General features: G+C 35.8%; 2 protein-coding genes, 1 long non-coding RNA gene and 3 other non-coding genes across 8 annotated transcripts in view; all 6 read left to right on the top strand.

Annotated features, from left to right (window-relative positions):
• Positions 1-11,532, top strand: part of LOC111444760 — a 14,039-nt gene extending 2,507 nt beyond the window's left edge. The window contains exons 2-3 of one of the 2 annotated variants that reach the window (XR_002710736.1): positions 1,715-1,716; positions 11,395-11,532. This is a non-coding gene — a long non-coding RNA (uncharacterized LOC111444760). The remainder of the gene's footprint in view (positions 1-1,714; positions 1,717-11,394) is intronic. The other variant, XR_002710737.1, reaches the window with a different exon arrangement.
• On the top strand, positions 4,388-8,991 carry LOC111444759 (phytoene synthase, chloroplastic). 2 transcript variants are annotated; one of them, XM_023082790.1, is made up of 7 exons: positions 4,388-4,701; positions 4,998-5,622; positions 5,707-5,757; positions 6,659-6,831; positions 6,977-7,212; positions 8,362-8,554; positions 8,633-8,991. In XM_023082790.1, the coding sequence occupies exons 2-7, from the start codon at positions 5,163-5,165 to the stop codon at positions 8,780-8,782; spliced, it is 1,263 nt and encodes a 420-aa protein (XP_022938558.1). In that variant the 5' UTR covers positions 4,388-4,701; positions 4,998-5,162; the 3' UTR covers positions 8,783-8,991. The 2 variants fall into 2 exon arrangements, with proteins under 2 accessions (XP_022938558.1, XP_022938559.1); XM_023082791.1 differs by having other exon boundaries at positions 4,389-4,701; positions 5,239-5,622.
• On the top strand, positions 10,781-10,864 carry LOC111445676. Its single transcript, XR_002710894.1, has one exon. It is a non-coding gene; the product is annotated as a small nucleolar RNA Z103 (small nucleolar RNA).
• LOC111445674 lies at positions 11,030-11,110 on the top strand. Its single transcript, XR_002710892.1, has one exon. It is a non-coding gene; the product is annotated as a small nucleolar RNA Z103 (small nucleolar RNA).
• On the top strand, positions 11,238-11,318 carry LOC111445675. The gene has a single exon (XR_002710893.1). It is a non-coding gene; the product is annotated as a small nucleolar RNA Z103 (small nucleolar RNA).
• Positions 11,533-13,495: 1,963 nt separating the features above from the next.
• Positions 13,496-20,337, top strand: LOC111444757 (sucrose synthase 5-like). Its single transcript, XM_023082787.1, has 15 exons — positions 13,496-13,771; positions 14,557-14,711; positions 14,783-14,975; positions 15,211-15,329; positions 15,554-15,770; positions 15,882-15,977; positions 16,051-16,224; positions 17,144-17,260; positions 17,350-17,516; positions 17,607-17,831; positions 17,912-18,478; positions 18,555-18,693; positions 19,898-19,962; positions 20,054-20,083; positions 20,180-20,337. Exons 1-15 carry the CDS (start codon positions 13,526-13,528, stop codon positions 20,208-20,210), a joined length of 2,541 nt encoding a protein of 846 aa, XP_022938555.1. The 5' UTR covers positions 13,496-13,525; the 3' UTR covers positions 20,211-20,337.
• Positions 20,338-20,792: the final 455 nt, after the last annotated feature.

Here is a 20,792-nt window from a genome sequence, read left to right as displayed (position 1 = left end):
ACAGTCGCACCTCCACTCGCAGCCTTCCCACGCGCCTCGCGTGTCCTTCACGCGCTCGTCTTCAACCTCTCCTCCCTGAAATTTTTCCCAATCTTTTCCTTTAATACCCGTTATGTCCCGAAGCAAAAATTCCATTTCTACAGCTCGAATTTCATTCCGATTTCTTCTACAACTTTATAGATCTTCTAACTACGGTTCTAACCAGCCTTATCTCATAACTTATTATGCAGTATAACTCAAGATATCGAGATTTAAAGGTTCGGTGATGTGGGTTTTTTCGTTACCTTCGAATTACCGTCCGCTTCAGCTCGGGGCCGTATCCTTTCCTCAAAAGATTCCTCAGCAACAACCCCTCTTCCTTTACCCTCGATTGATGTCCAATTTTAAGCAACCAAAACTCGAATTCTTCAAAAATTTCTTCCTCTGTTTTCTGGGTTTCTCTCCATCTCCATACTTCGTTTTTCTTCTCTTTTTAAAGCCTAATCAGGCTCTAATACGCTACCACCTCCCCTAATCACCCACTCATCCCTCTCACGCCTCCAGCTACGCGTCCACCGTCCCTCTTCCTCCTTTACAGCAGCTGCTTCGTTTCCGTCGACTTTTCGTTTTTTTTTTTTTTTTTTAAAATTTAATTATTTATTTATTTATTTATTATTATTATTATTATCATTATTATTAAACACACAACACATACACACAAAATACATTTTATAATTATTTTAGGTTATTACAATTTTTTTGAACTTTTTTTAAAATAAATTTATATTTTTTAGACGTATTACTATAATTATATTTTTTAATTTAAAAGTACGGTTGAAATGATTATTCAAATTAAATAATTAATTATATTCATTTAGTAAACTAAAATGAAGTAATTAATTAAGTACATTCAAAATAAAATTATAGATAAAAATAAAAAACAAATTAACAGAAATAAAAGAGAGCCATCCTATACTAATTTTAGAATTTTAAATTTATATAAAATATTTTTAACAATTGTTTTCGTATAAATGAATTTAATAAAATTATATAAACTTTTAATCCTAAATAAGTAGTATAATAATCAAACTAAACAGTTAATTATATTTGTTATACTTTTAAAAATTAAAATATAATAAATTTATTATAATTTAGGTTAAGTTTCAAATAAAAACAATTTTCTATTTAAAAAAAACAAAAAATTATATAAAATGGGCTGGGCTCTGAACAGTATAATGTGGACCCAACTCCCAAGCCCACGATCAGGCCCAGGCCCGGTTATGTAAAGCACGAAATAAATTTTATAAACATTTTCAAAATGTTACATTATTTTTACATCTAATATGCTATAATATCATAAGTTCAAATCTCGACAATAAAATAGTTTAATATTCGATCGAAGGGTTAGGATATTATATTTTTAAATTTGAATTCTTGAATGTGTTTATGATATACTTAAAAAAATGTTGTACATAGAATGTCTTAATTTTCATAATAATCTCTATTTTTGAGTTGATCGAGTTGATCCAACCAAAAAGGTCAACTCGACCCGAATTTTTATTTTTTAAAAATTCAACTCAACCCAAACCGAAAAAAAAAAATCTAACCCGATCCAACATTTATGGTTTGAAATAGGTAATTTAAGTTGGTCGGGTGATCGGGTCATATGAACACCCCTAATAATCACGAGCATAGTTAATCCACAACATATAAAACCTCACGTGGTTGGGTTGAGTTGTCGTGTTAGTTTTTTTTAATTATTAAAAAAATCATATTTATCTATATACATATTACATCAATAATTAAAATATAGTAAAATTCAAATATCAAACATTGATAAGTCACAACACATTATTAATATCGATTACAATCGTCAAATATTCTTAAATTTACATAATATCGAGTTGGATTGTAAACCTTATTTTTAGGTAGGTCGAGTCAACCTGACTAAGAACATGCAAACCTGATAATCAACCTAAATTGGGTTGTTACGAGTAGCCTTGGTTTGGAAGCATAACGTCGTAACCAATTGAATCGTGGTCGAGAAAACTCAAATGTTGAACGTTCGAGAAAGTGATTAGTTTGGTAACGACTAACAAGAGACGTGTGGGGATGGAGACAAATATTATAAAGTATAGGGGTGTGAAAATAATTATACAAAAAAGGGAGGGGTAACGCGTCAAAAGGTTAAGCCTCGAAGCCTGTAGTGGTGGTGGTGGTGTTTCGTTGGAATTGGGTCTTTCATTTTCCACGTAGAAGCACTTTCCAGTTCTCACTACACGACAAAACTCCGACAAATTTAACCAATCAAATTAGGCCGCCGTTGGGCCCCGCCAACCTCCACTGTGTATCCCCATTTTCTAGAATGAATAATAATAATAATAATAATAATTTTGAAATTTTCTGACTTAAATTAAAATAAAAAGTTTACAATATTATTAATTACTTTTGGATGAAAATTATTTATTATATTTAAAAATATTATTAAATTTTACCATAGTTTCAAAAGCATTTTAATTATGTGAAACAATGGTATGATACACGACTTTTGGAGTCTCAGTCATTTTTACTATGCGTTCGAGGAGTCTCGACTCCTCTTTCTTTTGGAGTCATTTGTTCAATAGTTGAGAATTCTATTCACATGACTAAGTTTAGGGCATGACTTTGATACAATATTAGATGAACACGACTCTACACAATGATATGATATTGTTGAGCATAACCTCTCATGTCTTTGCTTTGGGCTTCCCCCAAAAGGTCTGGTACAAATGAAGATAGTATTATTTGATTATAAAATCATGATCGTTCCCTAAATTAGGAAGATAAGACTTTCATCCAACAAATATAATATTAATGGTATGACTATTTTTTTAATATTTTTACTAACCTAAAAACTATTATTTTTACCTAACTATAAAATATAGACACATACAACATATAAAATATACCAAATATTTAATACATAGACTATTAATACGAAGTAATTACGAAATAACTCAAATGATGCAAATCAAGTTTGGTCAATTTACTTTCGTTTATATATGTGGATAAGTATGACAGATATTTTAGACTGTAATTAATATTTGATTCATACAAAAAATACAAACGTTTTAACTTAAATAAATCGTGTTTTTCATGAAAAACATCTCAATTTGACATATTTAATTATTAACTAATAGATAATGATATTAATTATAATATATAACAAAGTAAAACACGGTTAAATTTTTAGTACTGTACTGTGATTGAGCTATGGTAAAAAAGGTACATTTTGTTGGTATGGATAGTAACTTTTTCAATTTTTTTTTAAAGTATCCTACTAATTATTTAAATTCATTTAAAATATTTTTAATTTTAAATTTAAAAATTTATAATTATAAAAATTTATTTTATTTTTAAGAGAAAAATAATTAAAATTTTAAAGTATTATGGACTAAAATGTGTAATTTTAGGTGGTGTGGGCCATACACTAGGGGTGGGTAATCCTAATAGGACGGGACCATCTCAGCTCCCACGTTTGCCACGTGTGCAGCTAAGGATACAGTGTATCTCGCGGTAAAGTGAATTTATGATAACGTTATCCTCCGCTGATTGGGCTGACCTGTACACGTGTGATCTCCTTTATTATCCACACAATTCTCTTTTTATCTTATTTTATCCTTTTCTTTTTTTTAAGCTTATTTAATATTTTAATATTAATTAGTTAAATCATTGTAATGACATGAAATGACGTCGTTTTCGCGTATTTAATGTCTCTCTCTCTTTCTTTCCTTCCCCGTACAATGAGTTTGTTACGTAGATCATTCTTAAATTTACAAAAAAAAAAGAAAAAAAAAGTATTAAATTCCAATTAATCATCTATTTTAATATTTTTTTTCATAAATATTTAATTTTAGTTATAATTTATATAATCGCAATTAGGTGAGATCGAAATATTCACTATAATATGTATTTAACTAAAATTAATTTTTTTAGTCTAACCTAACGTTTGAATATTGATGTAACAGGGTGAAGCCTACCGCTAGCAAATACGTTTGGTTTGACTAGTTATAATAAATACTTTGTTCTCCTCTCGAGACCTGAGATTTCACAATTCACCTTTTTGAAAACTACTATTCTAGTTGACACACAATTTGATGTCTGGTTCTGACACCATTTGTAACAATATTTTGAGATCTAATGTTCTAGTTGACACACAGTTTGATGTCTGGTTCTGACACCATTTGTAACAATAGTCTAAGCCCACTACTAACCGACATTATCCGTTTTGACCGGTTATGTATAGTTATCAGCCTCATAAATTTAAAACACATGTGTTAGGAGAAGTTTTGGCGCACTTATAAAAATGCTACCAGATGTCATAGTGAATTGGTACTAAAAACAAAAAATGAAGTAACATTAGCTACAATTCCGACACTCTTATTTGTCTCAGCCCACAAGCGGAGCTGCAAGTTGCAGAAAATTCAACCCCCAGCACAGGGGAAAATATAAAAAAGAACTAGCCGAGCTCATGCAACCACACAGTTTGCGGATCAAATTCCGTGAGAGCCTCCATCCACCACCAAGCCCAAAAAGCGCACGGCGGCCACGATTCAACTCAGTCCCCCGCAACAAGAACACCCACTTCAATCACCCTTTTACACGATCAAACACCAAAGTGGAATCAAAACCCACAAACAAATTCCAGAGCCCTCTCTGTTTCATTGCTGTTCTTCAACAATCGTAAGCGTTCCTGTTCTTATATCATGTAATAGCCTCGTGTTCTTGCTTTTTATTTTATGATTAGTCAAATTTCGATGACGAAAGAAACCGACCCTTTTCCACTAACCACAAAAAGAGAAACAGTGAACTGAGCTTTTAAATTTTTTGCCATTTCTTGAGGATTATCATCATGTGGGTGTTTGGTATTTTTTGGTTATGAACTATTTTTTTATGCCCATTCAATCGGGTTCTTATATTAGTTTATTGTAATCCATATTGGGTGTATTTTTTTAAGAATATTCTTGGACGAATTACAGGTGCGATACAAAAGAGAAGCTAAGTGGTAGCTTTCTCCGTGTCGAAGCATTGCTTAGAATTTCTTGGACGGTTCAATCGGATTTTAATTCGCTTTTTCTATCCATATTTCAACTGGATTTCTCGATTCCTCTGCGATTCGTTGATTAATCGATTGATAATTTGATATGTCTTTTGCTTCATCGTTGATTATCTCTCCCAACGTCGAAATTTCCCCATCGATCTTCGGGTTTCTTGATTCAGTTCGCGATGGATCTCAAATTCTCGATTCTTCTAGATTCTTCTCGCGAAATCGAGTGGCGAATCTGATGAACAAGAAACAGAAACGAGTGAATCACTCTCACTCTACAGAATTGAAATATCCAATTCTTTGTCAAGGTGGATATGGCTCTGTTATTGCAGCAAGTATGGTGGCGAATCCCGCCGGAGAAATGGCCGTCTCGGCGGAGGAGAAGGTGTATAACGTAGTTTTGAAACAGGCTGCTCTGGTGAAACGGCAACTGAGAACCGCCGGAGAATTGGATGTTAAGCCGGATATTGTTCTTCCGGGGACTCTTAGCTTGTTGAATGAAGCTTATGATCGTTGTGGTGAAGTTTGTGCAGAGTATGCCAAGACATTTTCTCTGGGTTAGCCTTTTTTTGTTGACATTTCTCCAACCAAAATCTCTGTTAATTAGATTCTTATCTGATTCCTGTTCTTATTGTTCTTAGGAACTATGTTGATGACTCCTGAGCGGCAAAAGGCTATTTGGGCAATATATGGTAAGGGGTTTGCTTCTTTTCTGCTTTGACTGTCATCGATCGTGTGATATTCCACATTGGTTGGTTGGTTGGAGAGGATAACGAAACACCCTTTATAAGGGTGTGGAAACCTTTCCCTAAAGTCCAAAGAGGACAATATCTGCTAGCGGTGGACTTAGGTCGTTACAAATGGTATTAGAGCCAGATACCAAGCAATATGCCAGCGAGGAGGCTATTCTCCAAAGGGGTAGATACGAGGCGGTGTGCCAGTAAAGACGCTAGGCCTCGAAGGGACTGAATTTTGTGGGAGTCCTGCATTGATTGGAGAAAGGAACAAGTGTCAGTAAGGACACTGGACCCTGAAAGGGAGTGGATTATGATAGATTGTGATATCCCACATTGGTTGGGGAGGAGAACGAAACACCCTTTATAAGGGTGTGGAAACCTTTCCCTAAAGTCCAAAGAGGACAAGATCTGCTAGCGGTGGACTTAGGTCGTTACAAATGGTATTAGAGCCAGACACCGAGCAATATGCCAACGAGGAGGCTATTCTCCAAAGGGGTAGATACGAGGCGGTGTGCCAGTAAAGACGCTAGGCCTCGAAGGGATTGGATTTGGTGGGAGTCCCACATCGATTGGAGAAAGAAATGAGTGTCAGCGAAGACGCTGGGCCCTGAAAGGGTGATTGATTGTGATATCCCACATTGGTTGAGGAGGAGAACGAAACACCCTTTATAAGGGTGTGGAAACCTTTTCCTAACAGACAATGTCTGCCAGTGGTGGGCTTGAGTCGTTACATATTCGATGGAATTCGATTATGATATCATTTCATCTCTGAAATCTGCAAGTTTCTGGCATACATTTTTTCCCATTTCTGAGCCATTGATTTGAGAGAAAACTTGCCTTTGTTCTTGGCAAAAAGTATGGTGTAGGAGAACAGATGAACTGGTTGATGGGCCAAATGCTTCACACATAACACCTTCTGCATTGGACAGATGGGAGGCAAGGTTGGAAGATCTTTTCCAAGGGAGGCCATTTGATATGCTCGACGCAGCGTTAGCCGATACCGTTACTAAGTTTCCGGTTGATATTCAGGTTGGATATGGTTCGATCTAACACTAATGTCATACTAAATCTTATACGTTCGTACTTCGTTTGTACTTGTTTTCATGGATGTAGTAGCCATGGTGTTTTTAGTTATCGAGCGGATTGAAGTCTAATAAGTTTTTGATATTTGCAGCCGTTCAAAGATATGATCGAAGGGATGAGGATGGATCTAAGGAAGTCGAAATACAAGAATTTCGACGAACTGTATCTATATTGTTATTATGTTGCTGGAACTGTTGGGTTGATGAGTGTTCCTGTCATGGGCGTTGCACCTGACTCACAAGCAAGCACAGAGAGTGTGTATAATGCTGCTTTGGCGTTAGGCATTGCTAATCAGCTTACAAACATTCTTAGAGATGTTGGAGAAGAGTAAGTTCACTGTCCTTTAGTAATGTTTTCTCAGCTCAAAACCTTAATGAAATTGGTTCATGTCTCAATTGTTGTCTTTCTAGTTGTCTAGTGTAGGTGTAAGCGTCGAAGTTTAAGAATTAACGACAAACTAAAGAACTTAGAGAGAATATGTAACGGTCTAAGCCCACCGCTAGCTGATATTGTTCTCTTTAGGCCTTTTCTTCAAGGACTTCAGTTAAGGTTTTAAAACGCGTCTACTAAGGAGAAGTTTCCACGTGCTTCTAAGGAATGTTTCATTCTCTTTCCAATCGATGTAAGATCTCACAATCCACCTCCCTTGGGGGCCAGTGAACTCGTTAGCACACTGTTCAGTGTCTAGCTCTGATACCATTTGTAACAATCCAAGTCCACTGTTAACAAATATTGCCCTCTTTAGGCTTTTCCTTCATGGGTTTCACTCAAAGTTTTAAAACGTGTCTACTAGGGAGAGGTTTCCACATCCTTCTAAGGAATGTTTCGTTCCCTTCCCAATCGATGAAGGATCTCACAATCCATCTCCCTAGGGAGTTAGCGTACTCGTTGGCACATTGTTCGGTTTCTGGCTCTAATACCATTTGTAACAATCCAAGCTCACTGTTAGCAGATATTGCCCTCTTTAAGTTTTTCCTTCATGGGTTTCACTCAAGGTTTTAAAACGAAAGGATTCCACACCCTTATAAGGAATGTTTCATTCCCTTCCCAATCGATGTAAGATTTCACAATCCACCTCCTTTGGGGGTCAGAGTCCTCGTTGGCACACTATCCAGTGTCTGATACCACTTGTAACAACCCAAGCCCACTGTTAACAGATATTATCCTCTTTAAACTTTCCCTTCAAGGACTTCTCTCAAAGTTTTAAAACACGTCTACTAGGGAGAGGTTTTCACACCCTTATAAAAAATATTTCGCTCCCTCCCAAACCAATGTAGGATCTCACATAACACATCCAAACCACGGTATCCACCCAAATAACCTAGGGTCGAACGATTGTCTAAGGTGCACACAAACTAGCTAAAACACTCACGAATTTATGTTGTCGGGTTTAAAAAGATGTTAGATTCAAATGATTCGTTTTTTGTGTTCCAACACGAACGAAAAGACGTTATAACGAACAAAATGTGTATAAAGTGCTAGAAGAGGAAGAATATATCTACCACAAGACGAGCTAGCTCAGGCTGGACTATCAGACGAGGACATCTTCGCCGGAAGAGTAACAGATAAATGGAGAAACTTCATGAAGAATCAAATTAAAAGAGCCAGATTGTTCTTCGATGAGGCCGAGAAAGGAGTGTTGGAGCTTAACAAAGCTAGCAGATGGCCGGTACGTTTCCCTTTTCGTCTTAAAATGATAGCTAGTTTTTGTATGAACATGTTACTCATGAACACTTGTGGTATACAGGTGTGGGCTTCGTTGCTATTATATCGCCAAATATTGGACGAGATTGAAGCAAATGACTACAACAACTTCACAAAGAGGGCATATGTGAGCAAAGCCAAGAAACTATTGGCTTTGCCAATGGCTTATGCAAGGTCTCTCCTTAGCCCTTAATGAACTCACATCACTATATACTCAACAAACACAATCAAAATTCAGCTATCTCCATGTTCTTAACTATACAATGCCTCTTCCTACTAGCTATAGTGTCTAATTTCATTTTTGTTCTCGAGGAGGTGTATGATGGGTGTCGGGTCTCGTTCGGGTGGAGATAGTTGAACCTTTTTAACCTCTTGATCGAGGGTACAACACTAACTTATTGATGGGTTTTGAATTTTTTGAGATGAAAAACGTGAAAAACGATCATAACTTTATTGGGGTGGGAGAGGAATAAGTAGGTCTGGTTGAACTCGTGATAACCTAACGATTTTGATGTACATGTGATTAGACTTTAAAAGTAAATGGTGGATGTCCATTCCATAAGTCTTTTTGTTTTCATTTCAAAATTAGCTATGCACATTCTTGACCCCACGGTTTGAATGAACCTTATTTTATGACTTTCGACTTTTATTCATTTTAGACTTTGTACTTTTGAAACGTTTGTTATTGTCCCTGGACTTTTAAATATTGACTGTTTCGGTCTGTTTATTTTTATTCTCGCTCTTTTCCTCTCCTCCCTCTATTTCATGAATCCATCAAGCCTCCACGTACTTTTCATGTCTGTGGCCGAGCTGTTTTCGCTTGTCGAAAATGATTTTTAATGCTTCCCTGTTGCGTCTCTCTCTACTTGTACAATCTCTTTCTGTTTTCACTTTCTCTAGTGTTCAATGCTTCCCTGTTGCGTCTCTCTCTACTTGTACAATCTCTTTCTGTTTTCACTTTCTCTAGTGTTCATACTCTGATACCATTCACGCATTTTGCATGTGATTAATATATCACTAGAATTTCTACGTTTTCCTGTTGGGTCTCTCGTCATCATTCATGCGTTTTGCATGTTATTAATAAATCCGCTCCGACACTAATCACGTTTTCTTTAAATTATCAGTTGTCACAACTTATAGTGAATGGTTTTAACATTCGTAATGTGATCTACATCTTTAATAACGTCGAATTTAAATATATACTCAGTTTCGATATTGGATTCAAGGGTTTGAAGAATTTAAAATGCTATTCAACAAGGTTTCATACCATTTTATGTGAGTTTATAAGGTAAAAGTTAAAGACCGTGATGGAGCGAAAGAAAAATCTCATAAAACTCAAATATAAATCTCATAACACATCATTTAACATTATTTACAAACGACAAATATTCTTAATCTTCATAATAAAACTGACTCAAATTTTTCGATTTTTTTAAAATTTAACCCAACTCAAACAAAATAAAAAAAAAATGTAACCTAACACAAATTTTTATGATTTAAGTTTGATAGTTTGAGTTAGTTAAATATAGAATAAATGGAAAGTTTGTGTTAATGTATAAAATATTTATTTATTTATTTTAAAACATTGAATTATAATATACATCTCCATTTTAATATATATTTAAAAAAAATTACATTCCAAAGATTTTTTTATATTTACTATAAATTAATAATAAGTTAAATTAAAATTAATTAAAATGAACTCATCTCATCTTTTCGTTAGTTAAATATAGAATAAATCGAAACCGTACACGTGTCATGAGATTTGTAAAACCTAAAATGCGATTTTAGGGTTTGGAAGCCGACATTCTCATCTCTCTGCGTCTATATATAAGTTTCTTAATCTTTATCTTCATCATAAACAATCGTCTTCTCTCTACAGCCATTCTTCACTGCATAGAATTAGGGTTTTGATTCATAGCAGGTAGTACTTTTCCATTTCTTCGTAGAGGATTTATTGGCGTCGAATACTGATTACGAGCAACCGCGAGACTTCGTTTCATAATCGGCTGCTTCGTATGAGCCGACGCGATAACTGTTCCAATTCTGTGAACTGCAGAGGTTTTCATGGCTTCTTTATGAAGCTAGCCGCTGAATTGCAGTTTTGGATAAATTTATAGCCACTATTGATTTATATGGTTATGTGATTACATGTTTTTCGTTGTATGAAATGTATGATTATTTATCGAAGATGGAATTGATGACACTTTCCCCAAATGATCGACGCCGATTATACTATGCTGGTGTGTGTTTACCACACTCTTGTCTGATCCATCTTCCTCGATCTTGATTGAATTGATTTTCTCCATTTATTTGTCCCTTGGCTTCTGTAGTTTAGTTATTTGAATGCTTTGAAACAACTGCTGTTGATCTTCGATTCTAATGCTGTTTTTACCGGTAATAGAGCGCATATAGATGTTTGTTTTTGGTTCGAATGAAGTTGGATGTGATGATACTTTCCCCAAATGATCGACGCTGATTATACTATGCTGGTGTATTTATCACATTCTGTCTGATCCATCTTCTTCGATTTGAATTAGTTGTTTTCTCTTGTCTGGAATATCCATTGCTTAAATTTTATTCTCATTGATTATTTTGACATGAAACGTCTGTTTTCAAGTGATATTGGTTGTATACGTTTTTTGAAGATGGAAGTGATGATACTTTCCCCAAACGATCGACGTTGATTATACTTTGCTGGTGCTCTTAGCACTTTGAATCTGATCCATCTTCCAGCATATCCGTTTATATACTTTGAAATCAGAATTAACATGATCCTCTTTCTTTTTGTTGTTTTAGACGCAGTTAGTTTTTTTTATATGCATTTTAACGTCTTTCGCTTTGTGAGTCTAGAATTGAGGTGGTTTAATTTTTATAGTTCATTATCTAGATTGCTTGTGATCAATTTCCTTCTGATAAATGCGCAACAATTTCCAACCTAGTTTGATTGCAATTAACATAGGCCAAGATTAAAAATTATTTCACTCATAATTAAACTTTCAATTTTTTTCAAAAAAAGTTTAAAAATATCTGGATCGGGGGATCGAATTGATTATAGAAACATGAGTTTAATTAGTCGATTTATTAGTGAACAAAGAAAAATATTATCTTAGTGAACAAAGAAAAATATTATCTAGACGGGTAAATAGATTGACCTTAAAATAGCAATGCTTAATTACTATTGCTATAAAACAAGCTCGTATTTTATCTTTGTTACCTTTTCTTAATAATGAGAAACAATTTGAAAGAAGGGCGTCTACCGCTCGAACTATTGGTCTTAGAACCAGGAATAAATAGGCTTACTCTTCAAGCCTATTGATGTTTTGTTTGAAAAATCCCAAAAAAGGAGAAGTTGTAATTGATGTCTACCCTCTGACATATTCTTAGATTTTTTTTTTTTAATAAAAAAAAACAATGTTGATTTTTTCATTTTATTGATTAGTTCAAGACTAAATAATCACCACTTGAAATGGAGAGAAGATAAATAATTTTTTAAAAGTAATAAAAAACCGATAATACAAAATAAAATAAAATAGAATGTAACATTTTCTTTTTGTCACATCTCTTTGGTTCTCATTGTCTAAACTTTATAACGATACTTTTCATATATCTCTATTCCTTTAGGTACATTCATTGAATATACTTTTTTTTTCCTTTTTATTTTCTTTTTTTAAAAAAGATTCCCACAATGTAATATTTAATATACTCTTATTCTATGGCTATAGAGACAAAGTTAATGACCAAAAAAATAATTTTCATAAATTAACATATTACTTTGGTCTATCTTTCTATTTCTTTTAATAAAAAGAACTTTTCTAATGAAAATTATTTATCAAATTAGTAATAAAATTTTACAGTAATTAAATTTTCTAAATTTTCTTTATAAAAAATGTAAGATTTATTTTCTTGTCACACCTTATTTTAAGTAGATTATAATAGAAAGTTACATATTACCGATCGAATTAGCTATATTTTATTATGGTCGATTCATGTATGTTAATAGTAAATTTTCTTTATGGCAAACTACTTAAACTAAATTACCCACCAACCTGAAAATAAAAATGTAGAGTGGAAAAAAATAATTTAAATTCGAAAAATTTAGAACATATGAATATGAGAAGTGGATTTCATTTGAGTTTAGGGTTTGCTTTCAGCCCTTTGATGGGAATACAATTCTTGGTTAAATCTTGGAATAAAGTATAGGCTTTTTTATTTTTTATTTAAAAAAACAAAAGATAAAAGAATTTTAGGTGACTTTTGTAAGTAATTATTTCAAAACTTGTAAATGATTCAAGTTTTGTTCCCTAAAAACAAAATATTATAATTGTGGGTCGAGAAGTCTTCCCTGTTTCTTTCTCCGACTTCTATTTCAATCCATCTTATCGAAATTCTTCATTTATTTTTGTGGAGATTCCACATAAGGAATATAATCTCCGTCCCTAGTCTCATTTAGCTAACAAAAAGAATCTCCCTCCACTCCCTTCCCATTTTCCACCCTGTTCGGGGTAAACTTTAAATGTGGACCGAAAATGCTGTCAACATATAGTAATGAACCCGGGTCGGTAAAGGCTTTACTTCATATCTTTCGACCGAAACTACATTATCGAGAAATCTAGTAACTAATCCTCGAAACAAATGGTATAAAAATGTAGGAGAAACAAGGAAAGATGGTTGAAATAGAATTGGTTTGCAGTCATCAGTGAATACAAGTAAAGAATAATGCATTAACATGAAACAAAACAATACCCATTGCGTGAGAGAAAAGGGCATCTTCACACCCACAAATAATTCTTTCCCCTTTGTCCAAGAATGTTCTTCCTCCTTGTCTTCAACCCAAAAAGGCACCATTTTCACAACCCAATGGCACCCATTTGGGGCCTCCTATAAATGCCCCTTGGCTTGACCTCTTCTTGCATATCTTGCTGATCATCATATCATGGCTTCTTCAATGGTGAATGGCAATGCCAACGGTGGTGCTAAGTTGATTGCTGATGGGATGCCGGAGGCCTTGAGGCAAAGCCATAACTATATGAAGAGATGCTTTGGGAAGTTTGTGGAGAAGGGGAATAGGAGCTTGAAGGTCAAGCAATTGATCGAGGAGATGGAGCTTGTCGTTGAGGATAAGACCGAGAGGAATAGGGTCATGGAGGGCGTGCTCGGTCTTATGCTGACTTCTACTCAGGTTCGTCCAATCAATCTCTCTCTTCATGTTCAGAAATACTACTTAACTTTCAAAAGTATTCCAAAAATACCCCTGAATTTTAAAAAGTTTCGTTAATACTCTTCCGAGATTAGTAAAAATATCATTGAACTTTGCACTTTGTCTCAAGAGTTTAAAAAATACCCCTAAACTTTAAAAAGTTTCGTTAATTCCCTTTCGGGATTGGTAAAAATACTCTTGAACTTTACACTTTGTCTCAAAGGTACCCTTAAACTTTAAGTTTTTTTTAAAAAATACCCTTGAACTTAATTTTTTTTTTTGTCAATACCCTTTCGGGATTAGTAAAAATACCCTTGAATTTTACGCTTTGTCTCAAAAGTACTCTTGAACTTTTAAAAATATTGCAAAAATACTCAACTTTAAAAAGTTTCGTTAATACCCTTTCGGGATCAGTAAAAATACCTTGAGATTCGAACTTTATCTCAAAAATACTCTTGAACTTTAAAAAAATTTCAAAAATACCTTTGAACTTTAAGTTTTTTTTGTTAATACCTTTTCGGGATTAGTAAGAATACCCTTGAACTTTACCCTTAGTCTCAAAAGTACTCTTAAACTTTCAAAAATATTGCAAAAATACTCCTAAATTTTAAAAAGTTTCGTTAATACTTGTTAATACTTTTCAGGGATCAGTAAAAATACCCTTAAACTTTACCTTTTATCTTAAAGTACTTTATTTCAAAAATACCCCTAAACTTTAAAAAAATTCGTTAATACCCTTTAACGACATGCATTGTTGTCATGCATAGGTAGCAATAGCCATTCCTCCGTATGTTGCATTTGCCATACGACCAGAACCGGGATGTTGGGAATTCGTTGAAGTCAACTCTCTCGATCTCTCGATCAAATCTCTCACTCCAGCTGAATTTCTCAAGTTAAAGGAGACGATCTATAACGAAGAATGGTACGAAAACGTGCTTATTATTACTAAGTTTCTTGTTTTAAACATCTAAGAATATGGATTATATGTTGTAGGGCAAGTGATGAACATGCATTGGAAGTGGATTTTGGAGCCATTGAATTCACAACTCCTCACTTAACCATTCCCTCATCAATTGGAGAAGGCCTTAGTTATACCACAAAGTTCCTCACCTCCAAGCTTAGTGGAAAGTTGGAAAATTCACAACCTCTTGTGGATTACTTGTTGTCCCTTGATTATCAGGGAGAGGTACGATAAATTCGCGTTTTTGAAAATCGTGCTCGTTTTTTCGTAATTTTTCTCAGATGGGTGTTAAAAAAAATTGATGATTCAAAAAACCCATCAATCAATTCGATTCAACAGGTACGTATCTGTTGGGTCTAGAGAATGTCTCAACCCGACCTAACTCAACCTAACCCACAACCACCCTTATTCTTTCATCTTTTATCTTTCTCTCTAACGGTGAAATTAATTTGTGTCACAGAAACTTATGATAAACGAGACTTTGAACACAGCTTCCAAGCTCCAAATGGCACTAATTCTCGCTGATATTTTCCTCTCCGTACTTCCTCCCGACACCCCTTACGAAAACTTCTATCTCAAGTGAGTAACCCTAATCGCTTTCCGTTAAGAATATATCCTAACCCATTAACTTAACATTAATTAGTCGTAAGTTGAATTCTCATTCTTAACTTCATGTCTAAGAAAAATATTCGAGAACGAGATATCATTCCGAATATATACCTTATACTAACCCTAAAAAAGTTAACGTTACGAGTTCGATATTAACTAATTTACGTGTTTCGCTCCCTCGTAACGGGAATCAGATTCAAGCAATGGGGTTTTGAGAGAGGATGGGGAGAGTGTGCAGGAAGAGTAAAGGAAACCATAAGATGTCTGTCTGAAATATTCCAAGCTTATGATCCAATCCAAATGGAGAAGTTCTTCAGTAGACTTCCTACTGTTTTCAACGTTGTCATTTTGTCTCCTCATGGATACTTTGGTCAAGCTGATGTTCTTGGCTTGCCCGATACCGGAGGCCAGGTACGAGTGTTCGTCGATCTCGGGATCGAATAGATATCGTTTTCTAAAACCATATGATATCGTAATCATAAGAGACTATTCATACGATCGACGTTTGTGTGATTTGTTTAGGTTGTGTACATTCTTGATCAAGTTAAAGCTATGGAAGAAGAACTTGTTCTTAGAATTAAGCAACAAGGCCTCGATTTCAAGCCTCAAATTATTATCGTAAGTGTTCGATAAAAATAATACGATGATACTATGTTAAATCACCGCTAAACTTAAAAGTTTGTGTATGCAGATTACGAGACTTATACCGGATGCTAAGGGGACTAAGTGCAACCAAGAAATAGAACCTGTTCTTGGCACTAATTACTCCAAGATTGTAAGGGTACCCTTTAGGACTGAAAAGGGTATCCTTCGTCATTGGGTTTCTCGTTTCGATGTTTACCCTTTTCTCGAGAAGTTCGCGCAGGTAGATTCTAAACATTATTTGGATCTAGGTTATGTTGACATATGATCTTTTGTAACAGCCCGAATCCACTGTTAGTAGATATTGTCCTCTTTGGGCTTTTCCTTTTGGGCTTCTCCTCAAGGTTTTTATAATACGTCTAATAGGGAGAGATTTCCACACCCTTATAAAGAATACTTCGTTCCCCTCTCTAACTGATGTGGGATCTCATAATTCACCATCCTTTGGGGCTCAACGTCCTTGCTAGCACTCGTTCCTCTCTCCAATTGATGCAGCTAGCAAGGACACTAGGCCCCGAATGAGGGTGGATTGTGAGATTCCGCATCGGTTGAAGAGGAGAACGAAACATTCTTTATAAGGGTGTGGAGACCTTTTCCTGGAATGTGACATCTCACATTGATTAGAGAGAGGAACGAGTGCCAGCGAGGACATTGGGCCTCAAATGAGGGTAGATAGGACATTGGACTCTAACACGTGTTTCCTTCTCCAACCGGTGTGGGGTCTCACAATCCATCCTCCTTTGGAGCCCAGCATCCTCGTTGGCATTCATTCTCTCTCTAATCGATGTGAGATCCCACATCGGTTGGAGAGAGAAACGAGTGCCAACAAGGACACTGGGTCCCGAAGAAGGGTGGATTACGAGATCACACATCGGTTGGAGAAGGGAACAAAACATTCTTTATAAGGGTGCAAAAATCTCTTCTTAACCGACGCATTTTAAAAACCTTGAGAGGAAACCAAAAAGGGACAATATCTACTAGCAGTAGGCTTGAACTGATACACATTCATTAACTATTTCTCCGTTCCATAGCATAGTCCAAACAAAAACACGGACGTGTTAGTAACCCAAAAACAAAATCATTATCAAACGAATGGAAAATCTCGATCTAACACGCGTTCGTTTCGTTTTGTTTCGTACTAGGATGCGACTACCAAAGTACTAGAACTGATGGAAGCAAAGCCAGATCTAATCATTGGAAACTACACAGATGGGAATCTAGTGGCATCACTCATGGCCAGAAAACTAGGAGTAACTCAAGTATTAAACTTCTTCATTTGCTCTCTTAGACATATATATCTAAACCCTAATATCACAAAAATTTGACTAAGTATGGAAACTAAAAACAGGGCACCATTGCACATGCCTTGGAGAAAACAAAGTATGAAGATTCAGATCTTAAGTGGAAGGAATTGGACTCTAAATATCACTTTTCATGTCAGTTTACAGCTGATATTCTTGCTATGAATGCCACTGATTTTGTGATAGCAAGCACATTCCAAGAGATAGCAGGAAGGTCGGTAAAAACAAACTGAACGTTCGATGATTACGAGCATGTTTAGAATGACTTTCTATATGCTTATAACTTTTTCTTTCATGGTTTTAGCAAGGAGAAGCCGGGGCAATATGAAAGCCACGAGGCGTTTACGCTTCCGGGACTATGTCGAATCGTGTCAGGAATCAATGTGTTCGATCCTAAGTTCAACATTGCAGCACCAGGAGCGGATCAATCAGTCTATTTTCCTAACACGGCGAAAGAACAACGATTCGTGTCGTTTCAACCCGCGATTGAGGAACTTCTTTTTAGTAAAATTGAGAACAATGAACATATGTGAGTGTTTTTTTTCATGGTTTTTGACATGTTTTGCATTTTTGGAATATGAAACATTGTTCTGTTTTTTCATCAAACAGAGGATATCTAGCTGATCGGACAAAGCCGATTGTCTTTTCGATGGCACGGCTCGATATCGTCAAGAACATCACCGGGTTGGTCGAATGGTTTGGGAAGAATGAAAAGCTGAGAAATTTGGTGAATCTTGTAGTGGTTGGTGGATTCTTTGATCCTTCAAAATCAAAGGATAGAGAAGAAATTGCAGTGATAAGAAAAATGCATGAATTGATTGACAAATACCAACTCAAAGGTCATATCAGGTGGATAGCAGCACAGACCGATCGACGTCGTAACGGGGAACTATACCGATGCATCGCCGACACGAAAGGAGCGTTCGTGCAGCCTGCTCTGTATGAAGCTTTTGGTCTCACAGTCATTGAGGCAATGAATTGTGGCTTACCAACTTTTGCTACAAACCAAGGTGGTCCAGCTGAGATCATAGTTGATGGCATCTCTGGCTTCCATATTGACCCGAACAACGGTGACGAATCGAGCCGAAAGATCGCTAACTTCTTCGAGAAGTGCAAGAAGGATCAATCGTACTGGAACGAGATTTCGAACCGGGGTCTGCAACGGATCGATGAATGGTAATCGCAAGAACTAAAAATTGTTACCATGTTCTTGAACTTGATATTGAACTTTGATGATGTTGTGTTTTGGTAGCTATACGTGGAAAATATATGCAAAGAAGGTGCTGAATATGGGTAGCACTTACACTTTTTGGAGGCAATTGAATAAGGACCAAAAGAGGGCAAAGGAAAGATACATTCAACTGTTCTATAATCTGCTTTTCAAGAACTTGGTATGTTTTTTTGGTGCAATTTTTGCTTATAATCGTAATAGATTAAGTCGACTGCTAGTAGATATTGTCTGTTTTGGCTCGTTACGTGTTGCTGTTAGTCTCACGGTTTTAAAATGCGTCTATTTGGGAGAGGTTTCTACTCCCTTATAAGGAATGCTTCGGTCCCCTCTCTAACTGATGTAGGATCTCACAATTCACCCATTTTGGGGGCCAGTGTCCTTGCTGGCACATTGCCTGGTGTATGGCTTTGATATCATTTATAACAGCTGAAGCCCACTGCTAGTAGATATTGTATGTTTTGGCCTGTTATGTATCGCTGTTAGCCTCGTGATTTTAAAATGCGTCAGCCTCATGGTTTTATAAGGGTGTGGAGACCTCTCTCCCCTGTAGATGCGTTTTAAAACTGAGGCGGATGAAGATACGTAACGGGCTAAAGTGGACAATATCTACTTGCGGTGGGTTTCGGTTCTAACAAATGGTATTAGAGTCAGATGGAGGATGTTGGGCACTGAAGGGGGTGGATTGTGAGATCCCACATCGTTTGGAAAGAGGAACAAATCATTTCTTAAAAGGGAGTGGAAGCCTCTCCCTAGTAGACGTGTTTTAAAATTGTGAAACTGACGGCGATACGTAACGGGCCAAAATGGACAATATTTGCTAGTAGTGGGCTTGGGTTATAACAAATGGTATTAGAACCAGACACCAGGCGGTGTGCCAACGAGAACGTTGGGCTCTAAAGGGGAATAGATTGTGAAATCTCACATCGGTTGGAGAGGGGAATGAAGCATTCCTTAAAAGGGTGTGGAAACCTCCCCATAGTAGACGTGTTTTAAAATCGTGAAACTGATGGCGATACGTAACGGGCCAAAATGAACAATATCTGCTAGCAGTGGGCTTGAATTATAACAAATGGTATCAGAGCCAGACACCGAACAGTATACCAACAAGAACGCTGGGCTCTAATGAGGGGTGGATTGTGAGACCCCACATCGGTTGGAGAGGAGAACGAAGCATTCCTTATAAGGGTGTGGAAACCTCTCCCTAGTAGACATGCTCTAAAATCGTGAAGCTAGATGATGATACATAACGGACTAAACCAGACAATATTTGTTAACAGTGAACTTAAACTCTTACAATAATTCCGAACATACATAACCCCTTTTCATCATTCTCCAAGTTACGAGCTTTTTCATTGACATCTCAGGTGAAGACCGTGCCGATCGCTGTCGATGAAGCTCCACAGCCTGCAAAACCACAGCTACCACAAAAGTAAGCAACACCAACACACATGACTTTTATACATACAATCTTGAATATGAATGAAGAAAACTAGTCAATGATATTTGATTTTCTTTTGCAGCTCGAAGCGCACGCAATCTCGGGTTCAAAAGTAAGAATATCGGTTCGAGATCGGTTTGTCGTCTTTAAACTTTCACGTTCGGATGTTCATGAAATAAACTCAGAATTTGAATTATGTTGCGTTCAGGTTTTTTGGAGCAGAAAAAGGTGTAAGCTAAGCAAGAAAGCTTTTTTCAGAGTGTTTCCTATCTACATATAATATGTATTCTCAAGCAATCATAATGTATCCCTTTTCCTTATATTGAACAACGCAATAATTTCAACGTTCTACGGTTAATTCGAGTATAGCTCGATATACTCGTATGGTAGCTCGTATTGCTCCGTGGGTCGATGATTCTATTTCACCATTGTAATTGTTGAACTAATAAAAGGTAGTTTACTTTACACCTACGACACGTTTTTTTTAGAGGTGTTCAAAAAATTTGATGACCCAAAAAATTTAATCATCTTAACTCAACTCGTACGGTTCGGGTCCTGTTGGATTGAGTTCAATGAAATGAAAAGTTTATAAATTGGGTTTGTTTATGGTTTCTCTAAAACTAAATTGAATTGGGTTGAACGGAACCTAAGACATTTTAAATTTTTTTTTAGCCCTCTGATCTCAAGATCGTTTTTATTTAGACGTGATTCTTATACATTTATGTATATTTTTTTTACTATGGTATTTCAAAATTTACGAGTCTTATATGAAGGGTTAGTCTTTTCAATATATAAAGATATTCATTTAACTTGCAGAAACT

The sequence above is a fragment of the Cucurbita moschata genome, unplaced genomic scaffold, assembly GCF_002738365.1.
Source record: "Cucurbita moschata cultivar Rifu unplaced genomic scaffold, Cmos_1.0 Cmo_Scf00007, whole genome shotgun sequence".
In the NCBI taxonomy this organism is placed as follows: Eukaryota; Viridiplantae; Streptophyta; class Magnoliopsida; order Cucurbitales; family Cucurbitaceae; genus Cucurbita; species Cucurbita moschata.
The sequence above is the reverse complement of the archived record's forward strand: the minus strand, read 5'-3'. Positions and strand labels throughout refer to the sequence as shown.